The sequence below is a fragment of the Camelus ferus genome, chromosome 7 (assembly GCF_009834535.1).
Source record: "Camelus ferus isolate YT-003-E chromosome 7, BCGSAC_Cfer_1.0, whole genome shotgun sequence".
Lineage (NCBI taxonomy): Eukaryota > Metazoa > Chordata > Mammalia > Artiodactyla > Camelidae > Camelus > Camelus ferus.
Window position 1 is genome coordinate 77,482,462 of NC_045702.1, and position 24,977 is coordinate 77,507,438.

The following is a 24,977-nucleotide window of genomic DNA, read 5'->3' on the forward strand; positions in this document are numbered from 1 at the left end:
ATTTCCCTCACCTATTTCAGTCTTTTCATTCATGTTCACACCTGTTCACTCATGAGCAGAACTTTTTAATTTTATTGTAGCCTAAAATTAACCCCTCCCTTTATGCTTATGCTTTTTGTGCCTTTAAGAATCCATCTCTACCCCAAATTAAAAAGATAATCTCTTAATTTTCTTGTAAAAACTAAAAAGTCTTGAGTTTCACACTTAAGGTTTTAATGCATCTATAATTTATTTTTGTGTGTGTTATGAGATGAGAATCCTGTTTCATTTTTTGAAACGATGCATCATTTATTGACTTTTTCCCCACTGATTTTTAAACATCAATTTTTCATTTTTATGTGAATGTACTTAAAGTCTATTCTGTTCTGTTGGTTTGTCTGTCCTTTCATTAATATCTCTTCCTTTTAATGTGACTTTATATGGTCCTGGTTGTGGTAAGGTAAGTAACTTCTACCATATTTTCCTTGAGATTTGTTTAATTATTCATAGGCTTTTATTATTCCATAGAACTTTTAGGATAATATTCTTCAATATAGTGAAAAACTTTTTTGGGATTTTTATTGGAATTTATAAACACATTTGGAGACAAATATTTTAATGATATTGAGTCCTCCTATTGATGAACATTGTATATCTCCATTTATTCAGTCTTCCTTTCATTTCTTCATTGTTTTGTAATTTTCTTCATAAAGAATTTTCCTACCTTTTCTTAGTTTTATTTCTAAGTAACTTATTATTTTTCCTATTACATACTCTAATTTATTGTTATTGAGACTATGTAAAAAGAACTGTCTTCAATATAGTGAAAAACTTTTTTGGGATTTTTATTGGAATTTATAAACACATTTGGAGACAAATATTTTAATGATATTGAGTCCTCCTATTGATGAACATTGTATATCTCCATTTATTCAGTCTTCCTTTCATTTCTTCATTGTTTTGTAATTTTCTTCATAAAGAATTTTCCTACCTTTTCTTAGTTTTATTTCTAAGTAACTTATTATTTTTCCTATTACATACTCTAATTTATTGTTATTGAGACTATGTAAAAAGAACTGTTAAAACTTAATAATAAGGAGTACCCCTATTATAGTAATTTTTCATTAGCACTATTCAGTATTTGTTGAGCCAAGTATGGAGTATATCAAGCAACGTGCTAGGCGCTGGGGCTACAGTAGTGAAACAGACATGGAAGGACATTGCGTTATCGGTAATGTGGGAGGAGACACAATAAATACAGTACACTGGATATCTTTAGATAGTGCTGATCTCTTGGAAGAAAAGAAACAGGATGATGTGATTGAGAGGACTTGGGGAGGACTGCTTTAACCTGGGTGCTCAGCGAAAGGCTTCCTGAGGAGGGGACATTTGTTTGACTTGAGCCTAGAATAGCAGAAATATCTTCTTTCTGTAAAGATGAGGGGGAGGATTTGATTACCGTATTTTCTATGACTGTACTTTTGTGATTAGACCAACCTTAATCACACCCCCTGATTGTTTTCTCAGTTGCTTTTCATTTCAGAGCTCTTACATTTTTCTTAATTAGCCTTTTATGGGTCTGTTTTATTGTGACTTTCGGGATATGTGACAAATATGAACTCTCCTAGCCTTTGGCTTTCCTAGTATTCTTAGTGGTCTAGTCTGAATTGTTTACTCTTACAGACAAAACATTAAGTCTCCGTAAATCTGCCCTTTGCACACATTTGATCCCTTCGGTTTAGAAGAGACAGTTTTAGAATGTGTGGAAGCAGAGATTGAATTGATGTATTTTGGACAATGGCCTTTTTTATCTCCTGCTCTTCTTCTGAGCCCACATTTTAGAACCCTAAAAGTATTTAGGAGCCTTTTTCTCAACGTTGTTATTGCATCAGCCCTGTGTGGTTTTATAAGCTTAGCTACCTTAGGACTCTTCTAGCTTAAACTGTATTTTTCTTTCTGTTCCCAAGAGGGCATTTTTGGTAAAGTCCTCATGAATTAAAAAAATGGAGAATCAAGTTCATTCATAAGCAAAAGTAAGGAGTGTTATATTTTATTACATCAGTATTTTAGAATTTCAGTTATGTTTTGAGGAGCTTGCTTAATGAACAGAAAAAATGAAACTGTGCATCTTTTTAGTGGTCCTTAAAGCTGGCATTTTCTAAAAATTGAGAAACTGCCCTACCTCCGGCCATGCTCCATGTGTCTGGGTGGGTTGGATGCCTGATCTCATGCTGTATAATCAAAAAGGAGGAAGGAAGTTGGTCCCCCAGCTGCCTGCCTCTCAAACAGTTTCTATCATGTCTGATCAGAAGTACTTAAAGGGGACACGGCTTTAACAGAAATACAGAAAATAAGTCATCCTTTTCAGTGTCAGAAATTAAGCATGTATAAAAAAGTTTGACAATTGTTGTCTTTCAGGTTAATTAGCAAAATATTTCAGTCTTCGTTGGTTTTTTGCTTTTGTTGCTATTGTGCTTTTTAAAAAGTAAATTCTTCCTTGGTTCAAGGGTAAGCCTTATTTCAGTTTTAATTTTTGAAGCACAGGCATAAGAGAAATTAATTTCCTTTGAGCTAAGTATTTATCTTGTCAAAAGTAATTAGCTAACATGGTTTCACTTTACATAATTTCTAGAGCCTTTTATTTTGACAGCAGATTTGGAAAGTGTTTGTTTCGAGAAAAGGAGCCTAGGGATGCTAATTATTCCACTGACTCCGAGATTTTTACGTCCATGTCCCTTCAGGGTGTATGAGCACTTCTCTGCAAAAGGTGTATTTAATCAGTGTGGCTCCAATATAGATAGGGTGTGTGTGTGTGTGTGTGTGTGTGTGTGTGTGTGTGTGTGTGCTTTTGTTTTTTGTAGAATTTCCTCAATTTCCTGATCTTCTACAGAATTTCTTTTTTTTGCCTCAATTTTTCTGCAAGGGTAGGTGCTTGTGTGGTATTAGGCCTCGTGGTCATTGTATTTGAAAATACCCCCAGACTTGGCCAGGCTCTTTGGGGGCAGGGACTTTCACATTTCCAGCACCAGGCATCCACATCCAATAAAGCAGTAGAATAAGTGGGACAGGGAGAGACCTACTCTGTTTACTTCCCAGAGTTGTTGACTCAGTGCCTCTTACCTGCCAGGCTCTGCTTGTCTTGGGCTTTGGGCATAAAGAGGTGGGAAGATAAGCAGGTCCTGCTGGCACTGATGGGGCACTCGAGTCACAGGTGTGGGCGGCTGTTTTCACTGCTGAGGACAGAGAGGCTCATTCAGCCACCTCAAGCAGTGGAGCATTTTCCTTGTAAGGCTACTCCAGGATGAAAGGAGATTTGAATCGGGTACACTTCCGGGTCTCCTGGGAGCAGAGGAATTAAGACCCATCCCATCAACTGACGGGATGTCTGGTTGGACAAGTGTGAAGATATTCACAGGAATACAGGACTCTCAGTATTCCACTGGAATGGTACTTGGGAGAAAGTCAAACCTGTATAAACATTTCTGTATTTTTCCTTGAGGATTATTAAGCTCTTAGGTTATGTATCTTTTAAAATGTTAGAGGAGTTTAGTATATTCTTCGGTCATATTTGTGTCTGTCTCTCGGCAGATGATACATTTCCTGCACTGTTCCTTCTATATTCTCCTAGTCTCTAGTGTTGTGTGTGTGTATAAATATATTCACGCAATATCCCAAGAATAGGAAAATCTAAAGGTGGAAACCAAGTGTAAGAAAACCTAATTTGATTTAGTACATTTAAAGCATCATCTGCTAACCTTTTCATGAATTCATTCTGCTGTTTACTTTGTGCATTTAAAAAATGGCAATGTTAAAATTGGTAATACTCAAAATAAACAAACATAAGTCTTATATTTGAATAGAAATTTATAGTTTACAGGCACTTTCAAAGATGTTAATTTTTTTCTTCTTAAAGCCCCTTGATTTAAGGAGGGCAGATCTTAACTTTGCATATTTTTAAAATTGAGAATTTAGATTAAGTTCCTTGATTCCTCCCAGTTTTCATGGAGGGCAGTGGGGCCAGCAGTGGGGCCCAAGCCTCCTGACCCCACGTCCTTCCTCCTCTTCCTCCCACTCCTCTCCCTTGTGCTTGAGTTCCTGAGAGAGAGAGACCAAGCCCGCCCTGCCAAGATGAGCTCTGCTTTACTTCCAGCAAAGCCGCCACCCTGAATCTCAGCCTTCTTCCCCATTTTGGTAGCCGGATTGAAAAATCTAGAAAAATTGTGAAGATTACTGTTAGCTTGCCAGAAGTTTGTGCAGAAGACACTTGTATTTCATCCCTGCAAGTGGATATGGAAGAATATGGTTATGAGAGCTTGGATTTTTGGTAATTGTTGTCAAAACCCAGAGTTTTCCTTGACTGCTATGTACCACTTGCCTGGTGGCTCCGTCTTCTTAACTGCTCAATCCTGTGCCCCGTTTACTCTTGGGAAATGGAAGTCATAGTCACACTACCTATCTTCCCACAATTTAAAAGTTGTTATAATTTTTAGCAAAATAGAAAGGAGAAATAAAGGCAAGTAATTGATAGTAAGCAAAATGTGTTTTATTGGGCATGTGCCATTGTTTGTACACAAGAAGACATAATGTAGTTAGATTCTCCCACTTACATGTTGAATCACTAAGAATATGAAAGCTGCAAATGTAGTCTGATCAGGTATGTTGTACTGGCCATTCGAATACCCTCAGGGGCATTACAGCCGTGACATAATTTTTTGAAGCAATGAACATCTATTAGTAAAATTCCAAGCAAAACAAAATACAAAAAAAACCCCCAAATTCCTTTGATTTCTGTTGTAGAAAATTTGATGGATATTAAAACTGCATGTAATAATTGTCTTCGTACATAAACAGTATTAAAGTTTAGGCTCAGATGGTTAGAAATTGACTTGTTTGCCAACATGAGTGACCAGTGGGATATGTGAAAAGTCGCACGCTGTAGGATTCACGACAGGTCTTTGTTGTACAGGACTGCCCTGTGTGCTGTCTGTCACATGCCAAGGGCATTCTCTGAATTATTATGAGAGTTTGAAAAAAATTGCTCCCACAGATTTAGAATACTCCTCCTAGATGGCGATGCCACTTTGTTGAAAATCTCTGCCTTAAACACTTCAGAAGGACACAGAAGTGGAGGGTATAGCTCAAGTGGTAGAGCACATGCTCAGCATGCACAAGGTCCTGGGTTCAATCCCCAGTACCTCCTCTAAAAGCAAACAAACAGACCTAATTATCACCCCTCCACACACACACACAAAGAAAGACCCAGAAACCTAAGGGACCCCTAGGGAACAAAGATGACCCAACATTTCAAACCTGAAGCTCCTAGTGCTGTGATTTCATTGTCTAGAGAGGCTCGATGGGCAGGAGGAGAGTGTGTGCTCTGTTTTCTCCCCAAGGCTGGGATATGCTTTTTCCCTTTGTCTTGCCTTGGTCAGCCTGCACTATTTGTGCTGCATTCCTGTGGCTGAAGTTCTTTGCACCCTCTCCTTTCTCTGTCCTTGTGGCTTGCTGGGGAGGCTTTCTTTAGACTAGATTCTGAAGGAGTTGTGGAAAAGGGGTTTGAAAGTGTCCAAGAAAACGTAGAAAAAATTTTTTTTAGTATGGTATATGAAATATACATATAGTTTACCTGATGAAAGGTTTTTATATAACTCATTTGTGACTTTGCAGCTACATGGCTGAATTATTTTGGTCCATAAATAGTGAAATTTTTATCTTGATCAATTTGGAGGGTATGATTTTGCTATCAACTGTAGTGTTTGCATAATTGGGTTTGTGATTATTTCACAGTTAATCCTAATAATAACAGAGGTCAATATGGAAGGAAATATTTACCTATTATTGTGTGATTTCAGTAATCTGTATTTTTGCTTTCTGTTCTCTCTGAGGCAGCATTTTGGTGCCGGGTGCGCCCAAATTCAGATTCTCAAACTCTGCCACAGGGTGACCGTGTGATCCAAAGCAAACTAATCAGTATCTCTGAGCCTTACAGTAGAATGTGGTCATTGGTAATATGGCGGTACTGATGTTTAACAGCATGGTTGCAAGGGTTGGTGTAAAACACCTGACAGTTTTCTTCTAGTGCTTATTCCTGGGCATCTATATTTTTTGTGCAATATAATCATAATGCTGTCAGAAATATTGCCTTTTTCATTTGACCTATTTCTATAGTGTAAACAATTTTTATAAGTAGTGTTTTAAAAGTATTGAAGTATTAAAAAGTATTGTAGTAGACACATGACATTGTCACTGGAATATACTGTGTGGTATGTGATGTCCTTTCTGTATATTATATGAACTATAAACATACCTGCTTCTCTCAAGAAATAAAGTTTTTAAAAGCCTCATTTCTTGAGATAACTGAGCAAAACCAAGAAGAAACAACAGAGCTGAGTTGAATGCAGGGAGTGGCCGGGAGTGGGGTTTCCAGCTGAGAGTGCACTTCCACATACCAGCTGAAATTGCAGCCTTCCGTAGACAGATTTGCATGGCATGGACCTTTGGGTTGCTTGAAAATTGACAAAGCCACAAATACTAAATCTGAGATCAACAATATACCGTCCTTCACCTAACACTAATTTCAGTATACGTGAGCATTTTTAGTTTTGTTTCCAAATTTTGTCACTGAAAAAATGATGTTGTTGAAGAGATGTATATATATATTGCTTTATCCTTCTCTTGTGGTATTTCCTTGGGATAAATCTTGTAAAGGTAGAGTTACTCTATTAAAGGAAGACAAACCCTTTATGGCACTTGGTGTAATTGCCAAATTGTTCCCAAAATATTATATAGGTTTACACTGTCCCAGTTAAGTGGTTTCAGCCACACATAACTAGGGATTTTTATTTAAGGTGTTTTGGGGGGACTAATTTAACATGTGAAATATTGATTTTAATTTATATTTCTTTGCCTACTAGTGAATTTAAACATTTAATTTTCATATATTTATGATATTTCTTCTGGCATTATTTATTCATTCATATCTTTCTCCTATTTACCTTTGGGATCACTTAATAATTTAGGTCCTTTTTGAAGTTTTGGATAAATTAAAATTTTATCTAATACTATTTTGCTTTTCTCTTTCAGCTCCAGTAATAAACCGATTCACGAGGCGTGCCTCAGGTAAGTCTGATTATGGGTTTTTCTTACTAATGGTGACATTTTAGAAATGATGGTGGTATTGGAAAAGAAGGTACGAATAATTGCTAGAGATTAGTAATTTATTTGTCAGTCGTTTTCCTAGAAAACACAACCATCTGATAAAATCAAGAACCAGAAGATAATTGGAAATATTCTCTGAGTGGCTAACCTGAAAATTACACTGCACTGAGGCTATTGTATGAAGACTCTTATCCCAATTTGTTTATTTCTGCTCTTGATAAATTATTATCTGCATGATTATCTGATTTACCAGCCATAGTATAGAAGCAGTGATTTAGAGCTTGGGTAAAGGGACACTCTAGAAACAATATGGGAGGAGAGTTTTTAACAAGGGCCAGGAAAACTCTTAATATGCAGATGTAAGATAATAAGATGGTCATCCTGGGGCCATTTATAATAGGAGCAAATTGCCTTAGGTCTCTTAATACCCTGGGGCTGCTGCTGTCCTTCAGATACCGAAGTAGCCTAGCCTTCACAGTGACAGACCTTAGCCACTGACAGTTTCACTATACTGGGTACCAACTATATGACATTGGTGGGGAAGTACAGGACACGGTTGAGAGCATCTCTATTCTAAATGGTTTAAGTAAAATGAATTTGGGCACTGAAATGGATAAACTATCATTTGGAAAATTCACCTCTGTGACATACCTTCTTGTCTGACAAATGAAGTGCTACCATGTTTAGTTTGAGAAAATGACTCTTTCTTTTAAATATAATAAGTTTTTTTGGTTGAAAAACACAAGATAAAATTTCAAACATACATATTGTTTATATAATACAAACGACTAATCTATTTCATAAAAGTACCTTATTTTCATCTGCGCTGCATTTTTAAAGCTGTTTTAAGGTTGAGTTTTATTTTTAACTTGTCAGAAGTTACTGGTATAATTTACTCTTATTATGTTGTGACCAGGTCTATAAGGAAAAAGACAAGGGGTTAGGAAAATATGCTATATTGAGTTGGTTGTTACTTCATCCTCCTGAGCTTTTTGTTAATGTCAAGGCATATCTGTTTTAAATACTGAAAGCAAAGAGTAGATTATAATGCCTTTTGTGAAATGAGAGATTATGTTTATGTCAGTAAGACATCAGACTTTATCCCAAAGTAGAGCTATCAAGAGTGATTGTATTCTTTCTGGTTGTAGAATGTAGTCTTTTATGAACTGGTGGTGGAAACAGAAGAACAATAGAATCAGTGTGGTATCTTGTCTTCGTGATGTTAGATTTTCTCCACAGAAATGTTAAGACTCTTAGAATAGATTACCTCCTTTTCTGCCTCTAACTGTAACACATGAGAGATTCATTTCTGGTCAAATTCTAGTATTTGTTGTTCAATACTCTTAGCATCAGTTGATGGGTTAGAGGCTCCAGAATGTAGGTTTGTTTTGAAACACTGTTATTTCAGTCCCTACTGCCACTGCGAAGTGTGTGTCCAGTGTATCTCAGCTGGACTTGGCTGGAGATGCAGACAAGGTGGAATGCCAGCAAAGAAATACACGTTCAAGTCAAATGTTGCATTTATTGCGAGGGTGACAGGCAATAGGAAATGTCAGTGAAAACAATAGGAAGTAACTTGATTTAAAGAAAAAATGATACCAAGTTCAGGAGTCATGTTGTATAAGCCTTAAAAGGCGTTAATATCGTTACCCTAATAATAGAACACGCTGGAAAGCACCCTGAGAATGAACTTCGACATTGATTATTGGAAGGAAAAGAGAACTAACTTATGAGGTAACCCCGATGGGTCAGGTACTGTGCTAAATATTTTATACACATTTTCAGTCTTTCAGATAAGGGAAATAAAATTATATTTACTACCTTAGATTAAAAAAGAACAGTAGTCTAAGGAAAAGAAAAATTAATGGAACCTATTTAATTATCATGTCTGTGATTTATTTTGACTTTTTTATTTTTTTTTAAATGAAAGTTTGTCTAAAAGTTTTCTGGCAAAGAAGACAGTAGAAATGATCTTAAGACTTCTTGAAGAAATTCTACAGTTCTCTCTGTTAATTTAGTTTAATGGCTAAAAGTAATTTAGTAGACGTATACTTCAGTTTCTTTTAAAGTAGCATTCCCTGAAAATAAAAAAATACATGTCTCTTAAAATACAGAAATTCATACTTGATAATTCTTAGAATGTCTTTTTCTGATGGAGTTTTAGTTCAGAAATACTTATTCTTTTCAGAAATAAACTGTAAATTTAAATTTGTAATGTGATACCTGTAAATTAAAGGGGAAAAAATCAGGTAAAATCAACCAGAATTGTAGGACATAGGAGTTTGTTTCTTATTTGTCTATCTTTTAATAATAATTAGAACAATAAACACTGTACATATACATTACAAAAATAAATATACTCTATGTAGTGCTAGGTATTCAATCACTTTTTGATTGAATGAAATTTTTAAAATAATGTTATGATATATTTCTAATTTCCTAACTGATTTTCCTAAATCTTTTAGGTTTTGGGTTTGATATTGATACCCCATCTATCAAAAATAAACATTTCAACCTGAATACTTCAAACAAAATGTTTCTCCCCTTTATGCCTTTTCCTTTTATTATGATCCATGAGGATTGGGGGGAATGTTTATATTAAGAATGTGTTTAGCAAATACATTATTTGGGATCATTTTTACACTTTTAATAACACTGTTTCTGCCGAACTGTCCTCAGGTGTTTTCAGTGCCTGCCCACAAACCTGTTGGTTTTTATTTCTATAAGTCAAAGGAATCAGTTTCACTTGGTATTTTCAAACAAAATTCCCAGAATTTTGAGTTTGTAGAGGTTTCAGGGTTTCATAAGCTAGTTTTCCATTTGGCTCAGGAGGGAAAGGCATATCTTGGAGGGTGATTACTGGATAAAAGCAGGTGGACCTTGGAAGAGTAGGGTCTTGCTTACGCATTACATTGGATGAGTTCTACAAAACAGGATGTGACTGTCAGATGTCTTCTGATATCCAGATAAAATGTCTCTCTGGTATCTTCCTGACAGCTCCCCATAACCTTAGTTTCTTTGTCTGTTTACTTATATTTTTATTGAGATATAATTGACATGTAACATTGTGTATGTTTAAAGTGTACAGCAAGTTGATTTGGTACACTTATGTACTATAGTATGATCTACCCATAACTTTATTTTTAAACAGCACCCCGTAGCCCTATTTTTAAACAAAAGAAAAAGATTTGCTTTTGTTCTTTTTTGACCCATTTCTACTCTGAGTAGTCACTTCTGATTAGTATGTCTTTAAATACACAGGAGTCATCCACGTAATCTTTTAGATTTCTGATGGAATTAACACTGGGGCTTAATTTTTCTTAAAGTTTATGATGGACTTGTTGTTTTATGAAGATTATTCTTTTTGGTGGAAAATGGAAATTTACCATTTATTGTTACTATAAATTAGTGGTGGTAGTAAAGAGAGTAGCTTAATAAATCTTTGAAGAGTAAAGCTTTAAGCGACCGACAGTCGTACTGCTTCGTTGTTCATCTAGTGTATTAGATGGGAAAGAGCCCAGGCTGTACGGTTAGACAGATGTCGTGATTTGGCGTTCCACTTCCACTTCTGTTCTAAGAAATAATTACATATTAGAACAGGTAATACTCAACAGCAGTCTGTGACAGCAATACTAAATGTCAGTGCCAAGATTTCCTGGCCAGCTAAAACCACCCATTTACTCTGTGACTTTGCGTGTAAGTTATTTACCTCATTGAGTTTTACTTTCTTATTTTTATTTCCTTTTAGTTTGGATTGATAACAACTATAGTCACGTTATGAAGGGTAAGTCAGGTGGTTTATGTAAAGCAGAGTGTCTAGTTTTTTATTGAAGTGTAGTCAGTTTACAATGTGTCAATTTCTGGTGTGCAGCACAATACTTCAGTCATACACGAACATACATATATTCGTTTTTATATTTTTCACTGTAAGTTACTACAAGATATTGAATATAGTTCCCTGTGCTATACAGTATAAACTTGTTTATCTGTTTTATATATAGTAGTATCTGCAGATCTCAACTGAACATTGTTTAAAACAAAGCAGTAAAATGCTCAGCTCTGTGCCTCAGTCTGTCAGTGAGGAAGCCTGAGAGAGTCATAACGCTATATGATATTTAGCCTTTTATATGGGCCTCTCTTTTCATTGTTGGCACATTGCAGTTTTTTAAAACATTATAATGGTTTTCCTTATAAAGATTCCTTCCTTTTGAAATATTATAATGGTTCTGGCTCTGAATTGAAAAACAAATTGAAATGACCCATTAATCCTGAGACAGTGCCTTCTCCTGAGGTCAGACCTCTCCCTGAATTTTTTTCAACTCCAGGATTTTGCTTTGGAAAAAGTCAAGCTTACAGAAAAGTTTGAAGAATAGTTCAATAAACACCTTTATCTAGATTTCCCAAATGTTAATATTTTGCCCCATTTGTACACTCTTTTCTCCCCTTCCTTGTGCATTCACAGACACACACTTTTATATTTTTTTACTGAACTATTTAGAAATCCTAAATACTTCGTGCGTATCTCCTAAAAACAAGGACATTTTCTACAGACTATAACACAAAAGGAATTTGACCTTGATACCATGCTATTATCTAATCTGTAGTCAGGAGTCCAGTTCCTCTGTTGTCTTGCTAGGTCCTCTCTCCCTTGCTCTCTCTCCCTCTCTTTTTTATTGAAGCCCATTCAAGGATTTTACATTGCATTTCATGGTCATGACGCAGTTTTTCTTGTCTTTCATAAATTGGCTCCCTGAAATTTTTGAAATCTGCTTTTTCAGTGTCCAGACAGTTATCCCCAACAGTGAAGCGGTTGGTTCCCCATATCGCCTGTTACGAGCTCTTAGATCGCACGAGCACACCCAGTGTCTGGTCACGGTGCCCCACTGATGGCTGGGAAGTCTTGGCACTAACATTTAGCATTGCTGTCACAGACTGCTGTTGGATATTTCTTGTTCTAATACGTAATTATTTCTTAGAACAGAAGTGGAAATGGAACTCCAAATCATGAATTTGCTAACTTTCTTTTCTCAGGTAATTTGCCACTCTTCAGTATTTAGCCATTACTGTATGAGCAGTGAATTTTATAGTATCTCTTTAACAGAGCTAAAATCTTATAATTGTCCCTAAACTAGCATTTGGAATAATTCAGAGGTGAAGTCTTTCAATCTCAGACACCCATTGTGTAAAATGGCACATTAAAAACTCAGTAAAATCACCCCAAACAGAAAATGATGAGTCCCCAAGAAAAGCCGTGAAATAGCAGAAGTTCAGATCTTGTCTTGAATATGATTCAGGGAACATATGCTTCCTTGATTCAGGGAACATATGTTTCCTTTTGTTTTGGAAATATTTTGTAGCCTGGTGTTCATTGTTTTTATTTTAGTTATTTGACAAGAGCTTTTAACCCCCAAATTATTTTTTCTTCCAGATGTCATTCTCATATTTTCCAACTAATTTGCTGATATTTAATTAATTTGCATATTTACATGTATATTTCATTAATTTACTGATTCATTCAGCAAACATCTATTGAGTCTTTACTCTGCCAGATACGGTGCTGGGGGATGCTAGAAGAGAAACATAGGGCCCTTAGGAAGGTCATGTCTTACAGGGAAGCTGGCTGTGACTTAATGGCGGTAAATATCACAATATCCACAGAGTGAAAGGGAGAGAATGTCTCTTCCAAGGCATGGAGCTCACAAAAGGGGTGCCAAGTGAGCTGGTCTTTAAGGCTGATAACACAGGTTTCAACAAGAAGGGAAGGAGAGCATTTGTGCTTTATCACTAATAGCCAGCTCTTTTTATTATAAAGTCCTTTCTCACAGTACGCTGCTCTGCACCTTACCTCTGCCATCAGATACCTGTGGCGTAGAGTCAGCGCGTGCTCAAGGCCATGGGCAGCAGGGGCTTGAGGCCAGGGGCATTGCTGTCTCTTAACCTAACCATTGCTTCAAGATGTTAGTGTCTCTCTTACCAGGGGAGGCAGTATTGGCCCAGCATTCAGCTAGACCCTCCCTAGGCTGGAGCACTTGCTCTGCTATTCGCGTATCCACTTACTATTATTTTTTTATTTTGTTTTTTTGGGGAGAGAGGATAATTGGGTTTATTTATTTTTAACGGAGGCACTGGGGATTGAACCCAGGACCTCATGCATGCTAAGCACACACTCTACCACTGAGCTGTACACTCCTCCCATGTATTAAAAATGTGTGTGTGTGTGTGTGTGTGTGTGGCTGGCTGGCTGGCTGGCTGGCTGTGGCTGTGGCCTTAGTTACCATTCTTAAATCCTCCATTTCTCCAGGTATGAAATGGAGATGATACCTATCTCACAAGATGATTGTGGTGATTAAACAGTCGATAATCTATGAAAAACACTCCACACAGTCTTCTCTCCAGTTTGGTTTCACAGTCTCAGCCTGTTGTCCACATGGGTCTCCTGGCCCAGGAGGGGCTTCTGTGAGCCTGGATTGGATGTGGGGGTAGGTGGTCAGAAATAGCTTGAGGACTACAAAACTTGACATGGAGAACTCTGTAGAAAGTTGACACACAGGGTGAGGCTGAAGTCAAGAGTCAGACAGTTCCACTGAGGCAGCTGGATGAAGCCAGAGGTGCCAGCACTGGGCAGGGAAGGGAGAAGAGAGGGCGGATGGTGGACCTAGAGAGGTTCTCTGAGACGCACAGCCCCTGGGCTCTCTGTCCGGGCTCCTCCCTCAGATGGGAGGACAGGATTCCAAACCACTTCACTACCTGTTATCTCTCTATTCCCAGGCTCCTATTAAAATGGATTCTCCCCTGTGATTCTTTTTATAAAAGCAGGTGAACAGAGCAAATGCAGCTCTCTTCTGGTCCCCAGCCTCTCCCCTCTCCTCCTTCTCACTCTAGCAGTACGAACTTCCTGGTTCTTCTTAGCATGCGGTGGGCAGAAGAGCCCCAGAGCCCCGTGGACTCCATGGGAAGTGTTGAGTCTCTTTTGTTAGGCTCAGGAATGCGGATAAACTATCTCAAGGCCGATGGGAAATTCAGTCATCTCTTGTCTTTTATTGCGTTTTCTCCAAAGTTCTCTTTGAGACCCCCGGGAAATGGCAGTAGTAAAAACTTGATCAACAGTGAAGGGCAGGGTGGGGTGGGACATCTTCTATGGTGTCCTCAGACTCAGGGCCAGCAGATGTGAAAGGACTTGGAAGGTGGTATGGGACCGCCTTGTGTGCCCTCGTCACCGGACACTGCTGGTGAAACAGGCATGAGTAGATAGAGTGGACATTTGAACTTAACACAGCCATTCTCCAAGTATGATCAGAGTGTAGCTCACCGCTCCACAAACTCTCTGTGTGAAGGACCAGTTCCCCTCCCTCTCACCCCTAATCCACTGCAGACCAGTCCTTTTGTAAAGTCCAGTGCAGTCACCCCTGTGCTGACCTTTCTACAGCTCAGCCCCGACCGAGGGTGTTCCCCACCCTCCAGCCCTCTCTCTTTCTTCCTGGATGCTGTCTGTGTGCAGAGCATGTGCCCATGCTGCTATTAACAGTACACACTGTTTGGTCCTGTGGTTGTTCACGTGTTTCCTCCCCTCAACTGTGAGCATCCTAATTAATGAACTGAGAGAAAAGACTTCATTTCTGGCTGAAGTCAAGGAAAAAATAGAATGAGAAGTAAGGAAATGGGAGTCCTAGAAGGATGGGAAGATTTGACCAGATTTGTGTAATGGGGTTTAAGATTCTGGAGGTCAGGACCAGTGTGTTAGTTACGGGATGAGACGGCTAACATGGATGTTGGATGAGGTTTTGTTGAAGTCAAGGAAGTGAAACAAGTTGGAGGGTGGGCTTGGACACTGAAGTTTTCTGTGGTGATGGCAGAAGTGGCGTGGAAAGAAGACAGAGCTGAATGCCGGTCTTCAGGGTCCTGAATGCCACAGATCTTGGGAGCACGGGTGTCAGCAGGGAGCACCATGTATGGTCTGGGTGGCTGAGTGGGGAGCCTGGGGCATCCCTCACCATCATTTGGATTCCATTGTGTGCACTTCTGAGAGTAGCGGTGGTCTTAGAGAACCAGGTTTCAGCTAAGGTGGAAAAATGTCAGAAATGTGCTATAAATGCACTCAAGGGAAAGTGTTTGAAAGGAGGGTAGTAGTGGATGGAGCATCCAGAGGTCTGTAGTTCAATTGAGCAGATATGTATTGAGCCGTTACCATTGCCTGGGCACTAGGGAGAGCAGCAGTAAACACGCCCTGCCCTCGAGGACTAATGGGGATGCTCAGAGGAGTGTGGAGATGAAACTGGGGAGAAGCTGGTGTTCTGGAGGGTCTTGTGTCTTATGAATGGCCAAGGATGACAGAGCAAAGAGGGCAGAGTTGGATCAAGGGTCTTTCGGTTATAATTTGTTCACTGTAAGTGCTTGTTTAACTGGACAGTCTTTAAGGCTAACTCTGTAAGGTTCCCAGTGAGAGCACCTTCACCTTCTGATGTTTACTATGAGTGCAGAAGGCAGTACAAGTAAAGACCTTGGGTTTGAGGCCATTCTTCCATTTACTGATCAAATATTCAAAGAAGGCTTACAGTGTGTTTGACACTGGGCAACCAACAGATGTAGTTGAGGATTTTAGTTGCATCATTAGCTGTGTGACCTTCGGCAACTTACTTCGACCCTGTTCTGTAAAATCGGATTGTTGTAATTCACAAAGAGAATGTGGGCAACGCTTTCTTTTTTTTGTTTTTAAGCACAGTGCCTGACACATAATGAGTGCTAAATAAACTTTTATATATCATTAGATTCAGTTTGTCAAATTTTAGTCTAATAAAAATTCTGCAATATTCGTATCTCTTGTTATTTTCTCTAATAATCTATCCCACTTAATTGTAATTGGCCAGAGTGCATAATTCTGTGTATCTCTTACAGCTAAATCCTTTACCCCCAATTTGGATTAACTTAATTAACCATGTCAGTATTTTTGGGGAGATGGAGAGATTTCTCTCCAGTGTAACTAATGCCTTTTAACTTTTTAGATAAAAACAGAAAAGCGACTTCAGTCTCTCCAGTTATAAGCTGTATTTGTAGACAGTTATTTTGGAAGTAAGTTAATCCTCTTTTTAATAAAATTTAACCTTTAATTTTAAATGGATCTGTGTGCATCTGTACCCCCAACCCCCAACACTTAATCAGATTGAACTAGCTGTTTCTTGGAGCTGATTACTGGAGAATGTTACTATCATTGGGTTGTGAAACTCTGAGAGCCCAACAGTGTATTTTATACTAATCATTTGTTCATGTTTTCTGATATTAAAAAAATTAATAGTACAACTAAAAACCAAAAAAAAAAAAAAAAGTATCCAGGTCTTTTTTTTTTTTTAAACTGAGTAACAAGCGGGTTTCACCACCGTCACCACTACCACCGCCAGTTTTTCCTGTCTTCAGTCTTGCATTATTAAAACCAGAGAACATTGATTTTGATGTTGTTGTTTTACACAAGACAGTATAATCAAATTGCTAAAAAATTAAAATACAGATTAATGATATATTGTTTTCAGAATGGTAGGAAAGAGGAGCCTTTCATTTGAAAGACTAATAAGCAGCTTAAATAACTGTATTGTTAGACCAGTTTCCAGGAATTTATGAATGTTGTCATCTTTACTGACCTTCATCAAAAAAGGTGGAACTGACCCTCCTCTTACATGTTTTAAAGCAGAATTCCAAGTTATGGCTCCGATTTAAAAACAGAGGTAGGTAGTTTGTGTCATTGCATAATGCAGAGTTACAGGGTACCAGGCGCAGAGTGTTCCAGGAAATGTACCTGGTTTTCATGCTGTGGGGCTATTTTCAGAGCTGAGCTTCAACAGGCTGCTGAGTGGTGAGCTACACTTGTCTACTCTTGTGGCTTTCTAAAAATAAACTACTTTCAAGTTACCGTTCTGTTTGGTCTTTTCGCTTTATTCAGATTTTGTGGCCCTGTTACAGTGTTGCTTTTCTTCAGCACACTTATATGAAGGGGACAATTTAATCTATTTTAAGTACCTTTCTTAGATTGGAGGGCTGTTCTTGGAATCTGAATAATGAAAAGGCTTATAATCCAGAATTACATATTTTTGTTGATTAAAAAAAATGAACATTCATATTGTCACCTAGGCAGTTAAACTAGAAGATAAAGGAGACCAGACTTTTTCTTTAGTTAAGTCATCCTTTTAGAAGGGTGCTTGATGTTAGCCTGTGTGGTCGAAGGGACTGGAGTCTCTTGTCAGTAACTGCGGGACGGTCAGCTTACATGTCTCATCCTGGACAGAGATTCTGAGGCAGAGATCATTGTATGTTTGAAGGCAGCCTGTGAGCCCTGTTAAGAGATAAACTAAGGCATATTAAGAAACTTTTAAGAATTTATTTGAGGAAAAATCGATTTGAATCAGGCGGTATCCCATGTAGCAGATAGAAAGGGGCTCCGAGATGCTGCACAAAATGAAAGACTTTTGTAGGCGGAAGGGAACTGGAACAAGGAAGGAAGTTACACTAGGCAGAGATGCGACTTGGTTATTGCAAGGTCACTTTCCTTTAGGGGATGGCAGGGGTCTGTCCCGCAGGGGACCTCACTAGTGCTGAACAGACGATTCCCGATTGACTGGTTTAAGATTCCATTTCTGGGAGAGCTGGAACTGTAAATAAGTCAGGTGACCATTTGGTTACGTGGGGCTTAGGATAAGCAACTCCATTCTGGACCTGTAGTCTTGTTTTTTGTGAATTTATAATCCCCAAAGCTTTGCCCCTTGCTTTTGCAAAGAATAAATTTCTTTAGCAATGGGAGTTGCTCAAAAGCTTGAATAAGTATATCATTTATTTTGGTTATGGACCTTAGTTGTCTAATTTGTGAAGATGGTAAGGATGATACTAAAGTGTATGCAGGATGGACTGTAAGCCAGGCACCTTTTCTCAGCCACTTTCCCCACAAGAATCACTGCTGCCGTCTTTCAAGTTCTCCTACTGTCTCTATTTTACAGGTGTGGAAACTGAGGCACTAAGTTTAGCATGACCAAGATCAACTTCTTTTTTTTTTTTTTTCATATTATTCATTTATTCTTTAAAATGGAATCAAACTAGTTTTTACCTGTTTTATTAAATGGGAGTCACAGTCTAGTACAACTATAAAAGTCTTGGCTACTGCATAGCCAACTCATGCACCCATTTGTGAGGATTCTGGAGAACATTGAAATCAAACGACTTGTAGCTATTTTTCCCTCTTATAATTTTCATCCTGAGTTTTGAAATTACGTTGAATATTTTACACACTAAATTCTATCAAGGTAGAGAAAAAGCCATGGTTCAGGGTAATTTCTAGTACCAGCACTGTTTTTCTACGCATATTCTTGCAAATGGAAGCGTTTTAATTTACTGTTTTTGCTAACACCCAAGGTATTCTTTATATTTAAATCAAATTTTCTCTGACCAGAATTACAGAAAGGTTTACATTCTGATGCTTTTAGCAGTCAATTTGAATGATTCAGATTTTTTTTTCTCATTTTTATTTCTTAGTATCAGAAAAGGTTTATAAGAAAATTCTTACCCTGAAGAGTGGGGATAGCTCAAAGAGCACATGCTTAGCATGCATGAGGTCCTGGGTGCAATCCCCAGTACCTCCATTAAAAGGAAAAAGAAAGAAAATTCTCACTCTGACCTGGTGTAGCATGTGATATTTTACTACCATTCATGAAAACTGACTTTTCCAAAGTGGTCCTTATACAAAATGTATACAAAGCAGTTCCTGGTGTGACTTATGCCCTTCCTCTGCCCCTTGACATCTTGATTCAGATTAATTTTGTTCTGAATTTAAGTTTTATCCCCTTTCCTTTTTAGCTGGAAATCTGAAAATGCTATGTTGCCACCCAAATTAATGGATAACTATCTAGAAATATTATAAACCATAATACTATTTGTTTATACGTGGAATTAACTACATTTCTAGAAACGATTTGCTTGCAGTTCAGTGAGGTTTATTATTTTTCTTTGTTTCTCCCTGGAGAAAGAAAAAAAAAACCTTAATATTTGTAAAAGTCAATTTAATTTATATTGTCATGACTACCATCTGTATATTTTTCGGATGTCTGCAAATCAGATAGAGGCTTATTGTGCAGGTATACCTAGGAAGATGCTAAGAACTCAGTGAACTATATTTGCTTGGTTTACAGAATTGTTTTATTGTAGTTATGGATCCTATAAAAAATAAAAAGATGTAGTTACATCTGTTTATTGTATAAACTAGAAACCAATTGGTCCAGCACTACAAGCAGTCAGAAAACACCGTGGGAGCTGCTCCATGGTGATTTGAAAGGGAGAGGGTGAGATGAGAAGGGCCAGGGGAGGTGGGTATGGTGGAGGGGAGGGCCGAGGGGTGACGCTTTGTTCCTTTTCTCCGTCTTTATTTGAAATCACTCCCAACTCTCCCATAGCTTCAGCAGCAATAAGTCAGCATCTTTTTTTTTTTTTTTCCTTTTTAATGATGAGGTCAACTTCTAAAGTGTTTCTAAAAACAATCTTTATGACTCAGTATCCATCCATATATTTTATAGTTGTAGTCACTATGTGTATGTACCTTTGTATCATTTAAAGATTTTTTATTGTAAAACTGATACAGTAGCTTATGGTAAAAATGTCAAATAGTACAAAGGGTATATAAAATGAACACAAAAAGTGCTTGTTTCTCCCATCATTCCCAGTCCTACTCCTAGTGGTGACCACAGTTAATGGTTTCTTGAGTACTTTCTTGGACATTTTTATACACATACATATGTAGTTAGAATTAATATTATATCCAACTTTGCACATTGCCCTTTTTTAATAGTATGTCATGTAGTGCCTTTTTTTCTCCTTTAATTTTATTTTTTATTGGAGTGTAGTTGATTTGCAGTGTTAGTTTCAGGTGTACAGCAAAGTGATTCAGTTATGCATATACATACATATGTGTATTTTTTCAGATTCTTTACCATTATAGCTTATTACAAGAAATTGAATATAGTTCCCTGTGCTATACAGTAGATCCTTGTTGTTTATCCATTTTATATATAGTAGTGTGTGTCTGTTAACCCCAAACTCCTAATTTATCCCCCACCTTCCACTTTGATAACCATAGTTTGTTTTCTTTGTCATGTCCTTTTCATGTACCTTAAATCTAGAGGTACCTCATTCTTATTTTAATGACTGAGTGGTATTGGATTATATGGATGTATTAAAATTTATATAACAGGGGTATTTTTTTAGATACTTAAGTCTTTGCATAATTGTACAAGTACATCTGTAGGATATATTTCTAGGAGTAGAATTGCTTAGTCAGAGGTATGAGCATATGAAATTTGTATAGGCATTGTCAAATTTCCTTTTAAAATAGTATACTAACTTATACTCTCACTGTATGTTTAACATATAATTATTGAATTTTAAAATGTGTATTAATTCCATAAGTCAGTATATTTAGTTGGCATTTTACAAAATTTATGAATGAGGCTTGGTATCTTTTCATTATTTTTTGCCATTGTATTTATTTTTCTGTGCACTGCCTGTTCAGGTTTTTTTTTTCCCCCCTTTTTGATTTGTTAAGTATTTGAACTCTGAGGTCAGATGGCTCTGGGTTCAAATTTGGGCTTCGCCACTCACTAGCTGTTTGACCTTGAGAGGGTTATGTAGTCTCTTTGAACTTCAGTTCATTACCTGAGGTGGTAAAAGTACGTAACTCATGGGGTATTATTAATTGCTTGATGAAATAATCAATGTAAAATACTTAACACATTTCCTAAAGTATAGAAAGAATAATATGTGTTTACCAGTAACATTACTAGTACTACTGAGATTTTTTAAAAATTCAGAATAGAATTTGTCAAATGCTTTCATAGGATTCATATGATCATTTGTTTTTTCTCTTTTAACAAAATGATATGGTAAGTTGTATTAATAGATTTTCTAATATTGAACTAGCCTTATATTCCTAGAATGAACTCTGCTTGGTTATAACATTAATTATTAATTTTGTTCTTAAAATATTAGTACATAGCAACTGTTATTTTAGTACAAATTTAAACTTTTTTTTTAACATCTAATCGAGCTCTGAATTTTTAGGTATATTTCAGAGAACATTGTTGAATGTGTTTTCCTGTTTTAGATGAATAATTACGGATCACAGCTAGGAATGATCTATTCAGAAACTGTTGGTTGGGGGTGCCTAGAGACCCCAAAAAGAAGCATGTATGATTTAGATGTACTAGTCAGGATACATAACAGGTCGCCATTGTTCTGTCTAAACTGTGGAGCAAGAAATGACATTTTGTTTCTGCCTCATATTTTCATGCCTATTGAGATTAGGTACTTCACAGCTTTTAAAGTAATAACCACAGTGTAGTTTTATAAACTGCAAGAACACTTTTTCACACATAGGAAAGTAGTGTATGGTCTGATTGTGCCTTTTAAGGACATGCAGCTCGGAAATGGTATGTTACATTGTTTCGGTGACTCAAATCCTGTTACTTAAGGTTAATTTTAGATTGGGAATCTAGCAGAGAAATGAAATAAATACATAAGGAAACCACTTCTCATGGTTTTCCTTCCTAAAACCGTTTTCATGCATCAAATACTGACTTCTTTTTTGATTCTTCCTTTTTAACTTCAGAAGTTCTAAGGACATTAGAAATGTGATACGCGTGAGGTAAAGATACTTTATATTGAAAAAGTTGGAATTCGGGTTCCACGCTGCCGGGCCATTCTGTATACACAGTGGTACATAATTAAAACCTGGAATTCCAACAAGAAACGCTGTGAATGACGACAATAGCTACCATTTATTGGGGGCTTACCATGAGCCAGGAACTGTTGTGAGTACTTTGCACGTTTTAATTCGTTTTGTTCTTAAAGCACCTGTATACAACAGTTCCTCTGTTGTTCTGGCATTACAAGTAAGGGAACTGATACACAGAGGTTAAGCCCTGGCCCAAGGTAACAGTGACAGGGGGCAGAGACAAGATTCAGACTCAGGCATTCTGTCTGCCAATCCTATGCGCTTTCAAATACTCCTTCTGCTGGCAAAGCTGGAGCTACGACCATTCAACAAATATTTATTGAGTGTCTTTAGTGTGCTGGAAATTAATTGTTGTAAATCTGGGCCATTGCTATGGTGAGAAGATGCACGCGCTCCCTGCTGTCGTTGAAGAGTACATTCTTGTGGAAACAAAATAAAGGCACAAACTTCATAGTTTATGAAGTTTCTTCATAAGAATAGCCGGTTGTGTTTTGGAAAGATATTTTATGGTAATGGTGAATGTTCCCCTGGTTGGTTCATGAATTCCCTGTCTCGGCTCTCTGGGGTATGCTGTGTTTTTATGAGGATCCAGGGAGGCTGGCAGTGTTGCGGGAATTCCTGTGTGTTGGCATCTGAAGACCTGGGTGAGAATCTAGCGCTCCATTGTGTGAACTCGGAGTTTTAGTAGTCTGCATTTATAAACTGGTCATCGGATGCCCTGCCTCCTACCGTGGTTGTTAGGATTAAATCAGCTCAGGTCCCTCGCACAGTGTGTGACTTAGAAGAGGCTGATCAACGATTAGTTTCCTACTTTCTATCCATTTCCTAGTCTTAATAATTGTCAGTGAAAGATACAGATGCAGACAGAGGGACTAAGTGGAGTTCCCTGTAAATGATGTTTAACTTTTCTTCTTGCCAGAATGCGGTATTTGTTCAAACACAGGTGATTTTTGTAATCATCATTTAGGCAAACGTTGAAGAGAGTTGATGTTTACAGAATAACTTAGAATTACTATTCATGAAAACATCTTCTTGAAAGAATTAAGTACAAAAAAATGCATCCTAACAGACTTTTCTCAAAATCTCCATTGTGTATTGTATCACTATGCTAGAATTTACTTGTGTATTCTGTGCCTTAAAATTAATATATTTTAATTTCATATTGCTTCAGAAAGATAGTACTTCTTATTTGCTTATACTTAGTAATAATACCCACATTTGTTTCATTAGAAATGTTTTTTTCTGATACCCAGTAACTCAGTGTAATGTACTGGAGCGAGTTCTTGATAGAAACCAGTATCTGTTAACTAAATTATTATTGTGTATACTTAGTAACCTTGGCCCTGTATCTAGTCTGTCACTGGATTAGTGCTGACTTTTACAGTTGCTTTTCCATTCCTTCTATTTTTGTGGGCAACATACCACTTACAACACACACCAGTTGCTGTAGCGAGGCTCAGTGATCTCTTGCTTTTGTATTCCTCTTTTTCCTTAATTCATCTGGCACACTCTCTGTCATAATGTCCTATGCACCACACTTCAAAAAGTCTATACATTTTAAGTTGATACTCGACTTAAGGCCCTGCAGAACCCACACTCAGTTACCCTGTAACCCTGTTTTCTATCACCTCAACAAACCTTCCCATCCTGTCAAGCCATGGCTGCCTACTGTCTTCTAAATGTTCTTTGATTTCAAATGTGTCATGTGTTGACTGGGACATTGTGCTGCGCACCAGAAATTGACACATTGTAATTGACTGTACTTCAATTAAAAAAAAAGTTTTAAAAATGTGTCATGTGATCCTCTCGTCAACTCTGAGTAAGGCAGTATTGTTATCCCCCTTTTATAGACAGGGAAACAGAGGCACAGAGAAGGTGAATAACTGGTCCAAAATCCTTCTCTTGTCTGCGGTTGCAGGTTAAGTTTGAACCTGAGTTTCCCTCTGGCTGTGTGCTCTTCAGCACAGACTTCCTTTGGGATGAAAGCCCCACTCAGGTGTCATCCTGAAGAATAATGTGACTCACTTCTTCATTGAGTGACACATGACACCTATTGATATATAATCTGATGCCTCTTCCAGGGGGTGACATTTTACCTGACATGTAGGAAGAACAGGGTGGCAGGGCTGGAGGGGTAGCCTTCCAGGGACTTGTGGGTGCAAAGTGTGAAGCTTACTCTCATTCCTAGCATGTTGAATGTTTATCTTGTCCTCTTCATCCCTTGTGCCTTTTGATAGCTTAAGCCAAACATTTTTCGAGGTTTACACCTCATGATTGCTATACAGCTGGCATTTATTTAATCACAGCAACTCTTTGAGGTAGATCTTAACAGCTACATTTTTACCGCTTAGAAAAACTGAGATTCAGAATGCTTAGTGACGTGATGTCACACAGTTAATCAGTGGCAGAAAAAAGTGGCAGAGCTGGGATATGCCTCATTTTGTCTGAATCCTATGCTCTTTCCCCATATTGTAAATCAGTCACTCTCTGTATAACCACGGATAATAACTTACACTCCTGTTTTAGATGAATTAATCTCCCTAACCAGGTTGCAAGCTAGTATAGCACACGGACCCTTTAAATACTTGTATTGTTATAAACATCAAACACAGCTTTACAAATAAATAGTCCGTGATTAAGAGTTGTTTCCATGTGTTAGTTTCACTAACGTTAGAGGCATTTTGCATAGAGTAAAACACAACTTTCATCGTTAAAAAGATGAGTTGTTTGCATGTATCATTTTCATAAAAACTAAAACTATTTAAAAAAAAAACAGGCAGTGGTTCTGAAATCCATGGAACGTAAAAACTAGATTGAAGACCTAAAGCCAACCTTATTTGTTCTGCAAGACACAGAAATTTGGTGGAAGAGGAGAATCAGTTTTGCAGGCTACCTGATAACTGTCACTTTGGTTGTTAGAATTCCATTGAATGACTAGAGCTTGAACTTGTCATTTTGCAGATACTACTTTCTTATTAATGATGCTCTGTGCTTTATTCTTACTTATTTTTGGTAATTGGTTGGATCTTTATCATCATATTTTCCTTGCTGTCCTGATCTTTTTGGACCTGTATTCCCCTTAATT

The 24,977-nt window shown here is 37.5% G+C and overlaps 1 protein-coding gene across 4 annotated transcripts in view; it reads left to right on the forward strand.

Annotated features, from left to right (window-relative positions):
• Positions 1–24,977, forward strand: part of PRKAR2B (protein kinase cAMP-dependent type II regulatory subunit beta) — a 124,798-nt gene that overhangs the window by 17,355 nt on the left and 82,466 nt on the right. For all 4 annotated transcript variants that reach the window (XR_004321630.1, XM_032484214.1, XM_032484213.1 and 1 more), the window contains exon 2: positions 7,063–7,098. Coding sequence is in view for 3 of the 4 variants with exons in the window: in XM_032484214.1 (XP_032340105.1) it covers positions 7,063–7,098 (36 nt within the window). In the remaining variant the exon portion in view is untranslated. The remainder of the gene's footprint in view (positions 1–7,062; positions 7,099–24,977) is intronic.